At 40.1% G+C, this 12829-nt stretch overlaps 1 protein-coding gene across 1 annotated transcript in view; it reads left to right on the top strand.

Moving 5' to 3' along the window:
- Positions 1 to 12829, top strand: part of TEK (TEK receptor tyrosine kinase) — a 206198-nt gene that overhangs the window by 131315 nt on the left and 62054 nt on the right. Inside the window, exons 9-11 of the mRNA XM_069765358.1 lie at positions 2624 to 2768; positions 9148 to 9309; positions 11484 to 11624. Coding sequence (XP_069621459.1) covers positions 2624 to 2768; positions 9148 to 9309; positions 11484 to 11624 — 448 coding nt within the window. The remainder of the gene's footprint in view (positions 1 to 2623; positions 2769 to 9147; positions 9310 to 11483; positions 11625 to 12829) is intronic.

The raw sequence follows: 12829 nt of genomic DNA, 5'->3' as shown, positions 1-12829 counted from the left end.
GAGAGTAAACCTGAATATCCAGAGGAAACCCACACAAACACAGAGAGAACATACAAACTCCAGGCAGATGTTGTCCTTGGTGGGATTTGAACCCAGGACCCCAGCGCTACAAAGCAACAGGGATAACCTCTGAGCCACCCTGCTGCCGAAATGTTTACGATAAAATGTATTAATGACCTCATCAACATCAGCATCATCTTTACCACTTTGTGTTGGAAAGAGGGGATTTCAGAGAACAGGCTCAATATATTATCTTATTTCCAATTTTTTATATTCTGCCAGCAAGTAGGGCAGTACTTTAGAAAGAAAACTATCAGTCACTGTCCCCAAAAGAACTTACAATCTAATTTTCTTATATCAGACAATTGCTCTCCGGGGCAAATATATTTTCTGGAGTGTGGGAGGAAATTAGTGCAAACTTGGGGAAAATATAAAAACTCCGTGCAGTTATGGCCCTTGGTCAAATACAAGCCCAGTACCCAATGGTGCATGACAACAGTGCTAACTACTGAGCCACCATATAGCCCACTACTATCGAGGAAAGAATAAGTCATTTTTTTAAATAGTCTTGGTAAAATTGTAATGAGTGCATAATGAAAATATATATTTGTTGCAAAAACTATTCCCACCTTATGCACACATTGCATACGCATGAATGAATTTAATGTATATATTTGTTTATAAAATGTACAATTTTTCTGAAATCTACAGTAGTATTCGTATCATAAAAATGTATATTTTGACAAAAAAAGGTAAAAATATTCTTCAATATATCCCTTTGTGGAGTGTGGAAGGTGCATTTTGGGAACAGAAAATCTTGTAGGTACAGTATTTTGTCGGGTTCAGATTGATTGGTGTAGTGTATTTAATGGTCCATAAACAGCTCACAATGCACGGACTGACTGTGAGTCTCCTTATCCGAACTTACAGCCTCATAGACACAAATGAAAATCACCAGTTAGAACTTGGCATAAATTTGGTGTATACTGTACGTGACACATTAGACCACCAAATTTTAAACTGTTGACTTAATTTTGTTTTAGTTCAGATATTTTTGACATGTACTTTCAAGTCTTCGGGAAATGAAAAAAAAGAGGGATAGCAAAAGTATGACAATAAAAGGCCAATAATCCAAGAACCATATTCAAGAGGCTCGTTTCATCAAAGTTGTTACAGCGGGAAATTGGCATAAAATGTTTGGCGACTCTTTCAGTTTAAGGCTACATTCCCATGATGAGCTTTTGATGAGTTTTTGACACTGCAGGATTTCAGTACCATTTCTGCAAGTATTATTTAAATTAGATTACTTGTAGTTTTTCATTGCGTTTTATTAACATGGGCTTTTATTGCGCTTTTGACACTGTAGTTTTGTACTTCTTTTGGCATGTCTTGTTATGAAATAAAGCTACTTTGGTTTTGAAACTTCTTGGTATTTCACTTTGACAAAACTTTATTGACAAATGTAGATGCAGTTTACATGCATTTTTGATGCGTTTACGCAGCAGAAACACACTGAAAATGCAAGTGTGTTTTTTACTTGCGGAATTTCCGCACCTAATGTAAGTCTAAGGGAAAATTCCGCACAAAAAATTCAGCGTACCCGCAAGAGAAATTGACATGTTGTAGATGTGAAACTCGTGCCGCAAATCACTTTACGCTGCGTTAAAAAGAAGCTCAGTTGGCAGCAGATTTCTAAAAATCCCGTTCACTTTGCTGGAACTGTAAGATGCGTTTTTGTTGCAACAAAAATATGCAGCATCAAAAATACAGGACAGGGGGCGGCTACAACAGCTTGTCAAAATCAGAAAAAGTGTCGGTGTTTCTAATGCTAGAAATGTTACTTCAGTCATTGACTCAAGTAGCATTTCTGGCAATGTGCACGCCACTAATTAGATATGCCAAATTCATTGTGACGTGCACCCCTTGATGAATTTGGTGCATTGTATTCCAGTGATCCCTTCATTAAGGGTACCGTCACACAGTGGCATTTTGATCGCTACGACAGCACGATTTGTGACGTTCCAGCGATATATCCGTGACGTTCCAGCGATCTCGCTGTGTCTGACACGCTCCTGCGATCAGGGACCCCGCTGAGAATCGTACGTCGTAGCAGATCGTTTGAAACTTTCTTTCGTCGTCTAGTGTCCCGCTGTGGCGGCATGATCGCATGGTGTAACAAAGGTGTGCACGATATTGTATACAATGTGCGGATAGTAACCAACGGCTTCTACATCGCACATACGTCATGAAATTATCGCTCCAGCGTCGTAGATTGCAAAGTGTGACCGCAGTCTACGACGCTGGAGCAATATTGTTACGATGCTGGAGCGTCACGGATCGTGCCGTCGTAGCGATCAAAATGCCACTGTGTGACGGTACCCTTAGACTACTGTGTGAAAAAAATACAACTTGTAATAACTTCATTTTGAGTTATGGCTAACATGTGATTGAGGCAATTTTTTTTCTCAAAAATGTAGGGGAAAAAAAAACTGCCAAAAAACACATCATATAAAAAAAGCTTTGTATAAAGCCATCCTATTTTGTCCAAAAACAGTTCCTCATTTTTTGTTTTCCATGTATTAAAATCAAACTTTGCAATATCTAACATTTACGTCTTCCATAGGCTGTGTCAACCAAAGAAATCGATCAGCAGACAGTTGCCCAATTTTCAGTAGGAAGGACTGTACCAAGGTTTTCAGGTTGGTGGATCTACAGTGTGACAACTGCAGCAGGGACGGATGACCAGCATGTGCACATCTATGTGAAAAGTAAGAAACATTCAAACACGCCTAAATGTAATTTAGCTGTGGCATACCAACGACAAAAAACATTGCTGGAATAGCTATAATTTGGAAATGAACAACAGTTTTCATTTTAAATATTCTATATGCTCGAAATCAGTTCCCGAATTGGTCATTAAAGGTGTTGCCTCATCATCAGAAAAGGATTAACGGGAACCTGTCACCCCAAAAATGGAAGTTGAGCTCAGCCCAACGGCATCAGGGGCTTATCTACAGCATTCTGTAATGCAGTAGATAAGCCCCGATGTATCCTGAAAGATGAGAAAAAGAGCTTAGATTATACTCACCCAGGGGCAGTCCCGCTGCTGTCCGGTCCGATGGGTGTTGCAGTCCGGTCCTGCGCCTCCGATCTTCATTCTTCATCAGATGACGTCCTCTTCTTGTCTTCACGCTGCAGCTCCGGCGTACTTTGTCTTCCCTGTTGAGGGCAGAGCAAAGTACTGCAGTGCGCAGGCGCTGGGCCTCTCTGACCTTTCCCGGCACCTGAGCATTGCAGTACTTTACTCTGCCCTCAACAGAGCAGACAAAGTACACCTGCGCCGGAGCCGCAGCATGAAGACAAGAAGAGGACGTCATCGTAAGAAGATGAGAGGCCCCGGACCGGACCACGACGCCCATCGGATCGGACCACCCCTGGGTGAGTATAATCTAACTTGTTTTTCTCATCTTTCAGGTTACATCCGGGGCTTATCTACAGCATTAAACAATGCTGTAGATAAGCCCCTGATGGCAGTGAGCTTAGCTTACCTTCGATTTTGGGGGTGACAGGTTCCCTTTAAATTGTAAAGGGATTGTAAAAACAAGCAACTTTGCTATTTAAAGCTTATTAAATTATTAATTTTATTACATATTGCTTGTTGCTTGAAGGGGATATCCTGGACTTTGTAATGAAAAAAAAGATGTGTCTAAGCACTAACAGGCAGGTAGGTGATAAATACCTTCCTGTTGTGCTCGGTGCTGTTCTTCGCCAACACAGAGCAATTGCAACTGCCACATCTGAGTTTACAGCTTGGTACTGGAGAAAAATGTGATGGTTCCTAAAGCTGTACGAGGCCGTTCACTACTCCATGAAATGCATATAGCGGCCTAAACTCTACTCTGGTCTACACTATTTGTGTTAGTTGTGGTTTGTGGCAAGAGAGAAGGAAATTTGCTAGATCACAATACTGTTACATTGTATTTCACAGACTTGATTTATAGGCTTGTATTTGTAGCTGAACATTACTATAAGACAGTTCCCACTTATAGTTTGTTCTTAGACTAAATAAAAAACAAACAAACTATAAATCGCAGATTTTTTTTACATTTATAGTCAAATAATACATTACACTATAACAGCTCATAAAATATACAATATACAGCAAGTTCAGCTATGTTGTGAGATGATTCTGCCAGTGACACAGAAACTGTTCAAAAGCAGTACTGCTTCTGAAACTTCTTAAAAAACCTCCATAACCCGAATAATAAAGTCGCAGAATTTAATGTTAAAAAAAAGCAGTTACGTATTATTGAAAAATATTTTCCATCATCTTCCTCCTATCAAGTGCCCCAATTAATAGTGATTCTAGGCATAAACATTGAGGTTGCAACTATTTTCACATTATTTCCCAGTTGATTGTGGAACTGACAAACTTCTACACAATGCCATTTTCATCATACAACCCTGCATCCTGTTATGCAAGGATCTGGACTCCCACAAATGTCCCTGAAATAAAATATCCACCAGTGCTTACTGGGCAGCAAGTTCTACCCATCCTGCAGCAATAAAGTCCAGGCACAGATGTGAGGCATGTTGCCAGTTTCTGCATTTTAACAACTAAGAAATCCTCCCAAGAAGTGGCTCAGAGCACAATAACGTTCACAAACTGAAGTCACTTATTAATCTCTTTCCGACATTGGAAGTAAGAATACATCCCTGTGCCCTTGACCATATTGACACGGGACGGATTATTACGTCCACACAATCGTATGCGCACACAGGCTGTGTGTGAGCGATCGCCGCCAGGTGTCAGCTGATTCTGACAGCTGACACCCGGCACTAAGTGCCAGGAGTGGTCACACACTGCTCCCAGCACTTTAACCCCCTAAATGATGGAATCAAATGTGATCGCGGCATTCTGGAAGCAGACGGAGGGATGACAGCCCCTCTGCCCTTGGATCAGAGATCCCGCAGCGTGGCGCGGGGTCTCAATCATTGCCATAGTGACCCGATGTCATGATGACATCCAGGTCACCAGAGCTAGGAAAGTTGCTTGATCATGAGCAGTGCATAAACAGCAACTTTCTCTGTCAGTGCAGAGCTGACAGTTTCTACAGCATGGGGATGCTGCTGCATTCCCATGCTATAAAAGCGATCAGTCTGCAAAACATGATTGTCCCATAGTGGGATCAAAGTCTAAAAGTTAAAAAAAAAGTAAACGTTTTTTAATTAATTGTAAAAATATAAAAATAATAATAATAATAAAATAAGAATAAAATGAAAAGATATTGTAACCATAAATAAATATTTGTGTGAAAAAATAAATAAACAAAAAAGTACACATATTTGGTATCGCCGTGTCCGAAACAACTTGACATATAAAACTGTCCTACTAGTTAACCCCTTTAGTGAACACCATAAAAAATAAATAAAAAAACAATGCTTAATCATCAAAAAGTCAGATATACAGAGGGTACGGAAAGTATTCAGACCCCTTTAAACTTTTCACTCTTTGTTTCATTGCAGCCATTTGGTAAATTCCAGAAAGTTCATTTTTTTCATATTAATGTAGACTCTGCACCCCATCTTGACTGAAAACAACAGAAATGTAGAAATTTTTGCAAATTTAATAAAAAGAAAAACTGGAATATCACATGGTCATAAGTATTCAGACCCTTTGCTCAGACTCTCATATTTAAGTCACATTCTGTCCATTTCCTTGTGAACCTCCTTGAGATGGTTCTACTCCTTCATTGGAGTCGAGCTGTGTTTAATTAAGCTGACAGGATTTGATTTGGAGAGGCACACACCTGTCTATATAAGGCTACTTTCACACTAGCATCGTACTCGGCCCATCGCAGTGCGTCGGGCCAACGTTACCGACGCTAGCAGTGAATGCGCTGCACAACGGGGGCAGCGGATGCATTTTTCCAGCGCATCCGCTGCCCCACTGTGAGTTGCGGGGAGGTGGGGGCGGAGTTCCGGCCGCGCATGCGCGGTCGGAAATGACGGACACAACGCTGCAAAAAACGTTACATGTAATGTTTTTTGCTGCCGACGGTCCGCCACAACACGGTGCAACCATCGCACGATGGTTGCGACGTGTGGCACTTTTTTTGCAGGATGCGTTTTTTTCTACAAAACGATGCATAGCGACGTGCAGTGTGAAAGTAGCCTAAGACCTCACAGCTCACAGTGCATGTCAGGACAAATGAGAATCATGAGGTCAAAGGAACTGGTCAAGAAGCTCAGAGACAGAATTGTGGCCAGGCACAGATTTGGCCAAGGTTACAACAGAATTTCTGCTGTACTCTAGGTTCCCAAGAGCACAAGCACAGTGACCTCCATAATCCTTAAATGGAAGAAATTTGGGACCACCAGAAGTCTTCCTAGACCTGACCATCCAGTCAAACTGAGCAATCATGGTAGAAGAACCTTGGTGAGAGAGGTAAATAAGATTCCCAAGATCACTGTGGCTGAGCTCCAGAGATGCAGTATGGAGATGGGAGAAAGTTCCACAATGTCAACTATCACTGCAGCCCTCCACCAGTTGGGCCTTTATGGCAGAGTGGCCCGATGGAAGTCTCTCCTCAGTTCAAGACATATGAGACATAGAGTTTGCTAAAAAAACACGTGAAGGACTCCCAGACTACGAGAAATAAGATTCTCTGGTCTGATGAGATGAAGATAGACGTTTTTGGTGATAATTCTAAGCAGTATGTGTGGAGAAAACCAGGCACTGCTCATCACCTGCCCAATACAATCCCAATAGAGAAACATGGTGGTGGCAGCATCATGCTATGGGGTGTTTTTCATCTGCAGGGACAGGATGACTGGTTGTCATTGGAGGAAACATGAATGTGGTCAAGTATAGAGATATCCTGGAGGAAAACCTCTTCCAGAGTTCTCTGGACCTCAATAAAATAACAAAGGAGTGGCTTTAGAAAATCTATTTGACCATTCTTGACTGGCCCAGCCAGAGCACTGACCTAAACCCAATTGAGCATCTCTGGAGAGACCTGAAAATGGCTATCCACCAACGTATACCATCCAGCCTGACAGAACTGGAGAGGATCTGCAAGGAAGAATGGCAGGGAATCCCCAAATCCAGGTGTGAAAATTTTGTTGCTTCATTCACAAGAAGACTCATGGCTGTACTAGCTCAAAATGGTTCTTCTACTCAATACTGAGCAACGGGACTGAATACTTATGACCATGTGATATTTCAGGTTTTTTTTAATAAATTAGCAAAAATCACATTTTTTTCATATCCAAATTGCCTATTTTTTTCCAGTCAAGATGTGCAGGGTGTACATTAATGAGAAAAAATGAACTTTTTTGAATTTACCAAATGGTTGCAATGAAACAAAGAGTGAAAAACTTAAAGTAGTATGAATGCTTTCCGTACCCACTGAAAATTTCATCTTGTCCCGCAAAAATCAAGCCACCATACAGCTCCATCAGCAGAAAAATAAAAAAGTTATAACTCACAGAATAAAGCGATGCAAGAATATTTTTTTATAGTGCCAAAACATAACATAACTAACCCCCCAAAAATAAAACTGCCTTATCAATTTTACCACACGCGGAATGACATAAACACCTCCCTCTCAAAAAAAATCCTGAATTTCTGGTTTCTGTTCATTTTGCCTGCCAAAAATTGGAATAGAAAGTGGTACCAATAAAAAGTCAACTCGTCCCACAAAAAAGCAATCCGTCACATGACTCTTTGGCCAAACTATGGATAAATTATAGCTCTAAAAACATGGTGATGCAAAAAACTAGTTTTTGCAATAAAAAACGTCTTTTAATGTGTGTCAGCAGCCAAGCATAAAAACCCGATATATATTTGGTATCACTGTAATCACACCAACCTGTATAATAAAGTTGCCTAATCACTTATAGACAACCTATACACACAAGGCCTATATCCACAAAAAAATCTAAATAGATATGTGGAAAAGAAGGAATGGATTCAGTGCCAAATAAGTATGAAACTCATATAGAGAACAAGCACCACCACGAATCAGTAAATAAGAAGATATCAAACCATTATTATAAACAGTAATGTAAAATACAAGGATGTGACAGAGGTAAGCCAAAAATAAGTGTGATAACAATAAGCACCAGACACCAACAGGTGTATAACAATTAGAGGTTGAATAAATTGCTCAGTAGTTTGTATATACCCAATAGTGATAATAATATAAGATCTAGAGTAGGAAAGTATATACCAGAGCAGATGAACTCCAGAGATGTACCACATCTAGAGACAATGAAACAAAGGTTACTGGATCTGATCAAATGATCATGGTAATTACCTGAAAGTGCCTGGAGCCGTGTGTGATGCCACCGTCCCTACGCGCGTTTGGGCGCTACAGCCTTCTTCCGCGGGAGTCAATTTATTCAACCTCTAATTGTTATACACCTGTTGGTGTCTGGTGCCTATTGTGATCCCACTTATTTTTGGCTTACCTCTGTCACATTCTTGTACTTTACATTACTGTTTATAATAAAGCTTTGATATCTTTTTATTTACTGATTTGTGGTGGTGCTTGTTCTCTATATGAGTTTCTAATCACTTATAGGTATAGCACAAGGAATGGCGTAAAAAATAAATTAAACCAATTCTTCACCTGATGTTGATTTTTTCATTCTGCCTCCCAAAGATCGCAGTAAAGCTCGGCACACATTTATCCTGCACTCTGCACTGAGTGCTTACACCAGGGTTTCCGTGTAAATATCTGAAGTACATGATTCAGATGGAACCCTGGGCCGAAGTATCCATATAATGAGGCAGATGGAGGCACTGTGTACGCCGTCTGACCTGTGATCCGGCGGTGTCGGTCTTTTTAGGATTGCATAAAAGTGCCATTAGCCACAGTTTTGTGCACTTCTGAAAATAAGGACACCAATTAACAGAGGCCAGATGGAGTCCGTAGTAACTCTGCTGTCTCATTTTAGTGAATGGAGCCCTCTTTGGTTTCATCTGAATCACGTCACTCAGAGATTTAGAAAATAAAAAAAAATTGGGTCTAATGTAAAAATGTAATGTTTTGCTCTGAAATATTGCACACAGTCATTCAACGTGTAAACTACTGATGTAAGCTGTTCTTTTTTTCATAAGTTTCTTTTTTCATTTTTCAGTGGCCCCATATCCCAAGTATGGTCCAATGTTGAATAAAAGTGGACCCAACTACCTTCATATACATGTTAACACTGATTCTTATGGTGGAGATGGTCCCATTGTAACCACAACTGTATTATACAAACCCTCAAAAAAATCAACTGGATGGAGTAGCCTAAGTGGTAAGAAGATATTCAGCCAAACGTATTGTGCTGCTTTATATCAAATTAATACATAATAAAGATAAAACATGAATTAACTAAATGCTCTTACATAGAGACTACTTATGAGCAAGTATACTCGTTGTTCGGGTTTTCCCGAGCACGCTCGGGTGGTCTCCAAGTATTTGTTAGTGCTCGAAGATTTAGTTTTTGTCGATGCAGCTGCATGATTTACGGCTGCTGGACAGCTTGAATACATGTGGGGATTCCCAAGCAACCAGGCAACCCCCACATGTACTCAGGCTGGCTAGCAGCTGTAAATCATGCAGCTTCCGTCAACAAAAACTAAATCTCTGAGCACTAAAAATGCTCAGAGACCACCCGAGCGTGTTCGGGAAAACCGACCAACGAGTATACTCGCTCATCACTAGTGTTGAGCATTCCTATACTGCAAGTATCGGCCGATATTTGCTATATCGGAATTCCGATACCGAGTTCCGATATTTTTGTGATATCGGAAATCGGTATCGGAGTGTGCGGTGCATATGGTTCCAAGGGTCTGGAGGAGAGGAAACTCTCCTTCAGGCCCTGGGATCCATATTAATGTAAAAAAAAAGAATACAAATAAAAAATATGGCTATACTCACCCCTCCGAAGAACCCTGGCTGTCACCGCTGCGAGCGTCCGCCTCCGTTCCTGAGAATGTAGTGAGTGAAGGACCTTCGATGACGTCGCGGTCAGGTGAGCGGTCACGTGAGCGGTCAGGTGACCGGTCACCTGATCGCGACGTCATCGAAGGTCCTTCACTCACAGCATTCTTAAGGACGGAGGCGGATGCTTGCAGCGGTGACAGCCAGGGTGCTTCAGAGGGGTGAGTATAGCCATATTTTTTATTTGTATTCTTTATTTTTTACATTAATATGGATCCCAGGGCCTGAAGGAGAGTTTCCTCTCCTTCAGACCCTGGGAACCATACAGGATACATTCCAATATTTGTGTCCCATTGACTTGTATTGGTATCGGAACTCGGTATCGGCGAGATCCGATATGTTACCGGTATCGGCCGATACCATCCGATACTGATACTTGCAAATATCGGAAGGTATCGCTCAACAATCACTAGTAGAGACATTAACATGAATTTGAAGTTATATTAAACCATGTACGAGTAATAATAGGGGTTTCCATAATGAAAAAAACATTTAATAAATATAAATTGAAAAAAATATTGCAGCCTGAAAAATTACAGCTAGTCCCGCAACAAAGGATTCATACAGCAATGTTCAATGGAAAAATCAATAAGTTATAAATCAAACATACATGGAGAAACAACTTGGCTAAAAAAGCCATAATTGCACTTGTGATACCGTTGGATTCCGCAGAAGATTCTTAGGATTGTAATAGAAACATAGACCGCTTTTTTAGAGCACATTGCTAATTAATCTACCATGTTGCTTGTGTTACCTTACCACCTTTATCACCTAGATGTCAAATCTTGTAACTCTAGTTCTGAAAGAAATTAGGAAATTAGCCCAATGAAACTGGAGTCAGGCAGAGACTAAGCACACTTGTTCGTTTTGTGATTCTATGCTCTTCTATTTCCATTAATTGTGAAAATAATAAAACTACGGTGTTAAACTTGGAGTTCTATGAGGCTTCATTATTGAAGGCTTTCGTCTACTCTTCTTGGAAGGCTACATTCACATGACCATATTGTCAGTCCGTGTGCTGTCTGTAGAAAAAACTTGAACAATTGGCCATCAGATGACAGATTTGTCACACGGACATTCAGTTGCAGCATGCACTACTGTTCTCCGTATTTCAGATAAGAATTGCTAATTCAAGTCTATGGTTGTGCCCAAAAATTTGGATCCCATATAACTCAGTCTCCAATTTTTACGGATACATTGGTATTCTTAACACAGGAAACTGTATTGTCAATTTTATTCACTGCTGATATAGAAAAACGAATGCCATACCGGTGGCATACAGATGGCATACAGAAGGAATAGAAATGGCATATAGCTGGCATATAAATGACAACAAAGTTGAAAAAGAATCCGTTTTTTCTTAAACAGTCGTGTGGACTTAGCCTAAAAGAGTGTTTGGAGACATGGCATCAAGGTTAACATAATAATTAACAATTGTGAGAAAAATAAAACATTATCATTGACTATTGTATAATTAATTTGCAGTTCCTGTGACTTACAAAATTGTGAAACTCGAAAATTTGGAACCAAAGACAGAATACAAGGTTTGTGTTCAGTTGGGACGCAAAGGAGATGGAGGAGTGGGACATCCAGGTCCAGAAATTGTCTTTACCACAGAGGCATTTGGTAATGTACTAATCATTGGCAAGATGGGTGTTCTAATTTAATATGAAATTGCACTAATTAATAAAAAATATGAATTTTGCTGTGTTTGTACTGTCGCTATTTACCCCTTTTCATAGCGTCTCATTAATCCAGTGTCTTTTTGTTGCATTGTATTATTACAGCCCACAGGAACCTCTCACCATTCAAAGGTTCATTTTTCATGCACTGCCATCGGATCACTATAACTTTTCAGTATGGGCATTTTTTTTCTTTTTTCAAACTTTCTAGTCTAATACCTTCTAAGGGCAAGATGCCGACGTACCTGCTAAGTCTTAAGTATTTTCAGAAAAAAGTTGGTGGTCTTTCGTGAAGCTGTGTCAGAACCCTGAAGTGGTTAAAAGAAGTAACAAAAGACTGAAAATTTGCACAGCAATGTCATTTTTACATTTTTGAGGCGGCTTTGCAGTGATTTTTCAGGTGGATTCCCGCCGAAGTCCAGCTGAAAAAGACGTCATGTGCACATACCCTAACACAAGTACATTGTTAGTCATGGTGACATAGGTCTAGTATAGGAAATCTGTTTTCACACTCCATTACCTGATTGATGAGAATTTGGTCTTTCCTGGTATCCAAGGGATAATGTTTCTCCTTGCAGAGAGTAGTAATCCTAAATAGGTGGTACTAGAGTTGTAGTCCTCTTCTTCTCTGAAGAGACAATTTGCATATTTAATTTCCCAGAGGAGCATTGCAAGGCATAAAAGTCTCCTCACCTTTTTATGCCAGGCTTGAGATGTCACTCTCCACAAGGAGAAATGTTACCCCTTGGATAACGGACAGACACCTCTCATCCAGCCAAACTAGATCAGACACTTTGCACTGATGAGGGGCAGTACCCCCAAACACAGTGTCTACAAATTTAGATTCTGGTTTGGATTTTATCCTAAGTCATGTGGCAAGGTTCATCGGCATTGACTTTTAGGATTGCTACTTACAATAGGTGGCACTAGAGTTCTAGTTCTCTTCCTCTCTGAAGAGACAATTTGCGTTTTTACTAGGTAAGTAGACATTATTTGTCATCTTTTCTTATGCAGGGCTTTATCTAGAATAACACTTTAATCTCATTAAAATTGATGGATAAGGTATGATTGTCAGATGAACAGACTCTTATAATGTTAAAAATCTCAATTGCAACTAAGTAGAAATAAAACAGGAATGTACAATAGCTT

The sequence above is a fragment of the Ranitomeya imitator genome, chromosome 1 (genome assembly GCF_032444005.1).
Source record: "Ranitomeya imitator isolate aRanImi1 chromosome 1, aRanImi1.pri, whole genome shotgun sequence".
Lineage (NCBI taxonomy): Eukaryota > Metazoa > Chordata > Amphibia > Anura > Dendrobatidae > Ranitomeya > Ranitomeya imitator.
This window is presented reverse-complemented; position numbering and strand designations above follow the sequence as displayed.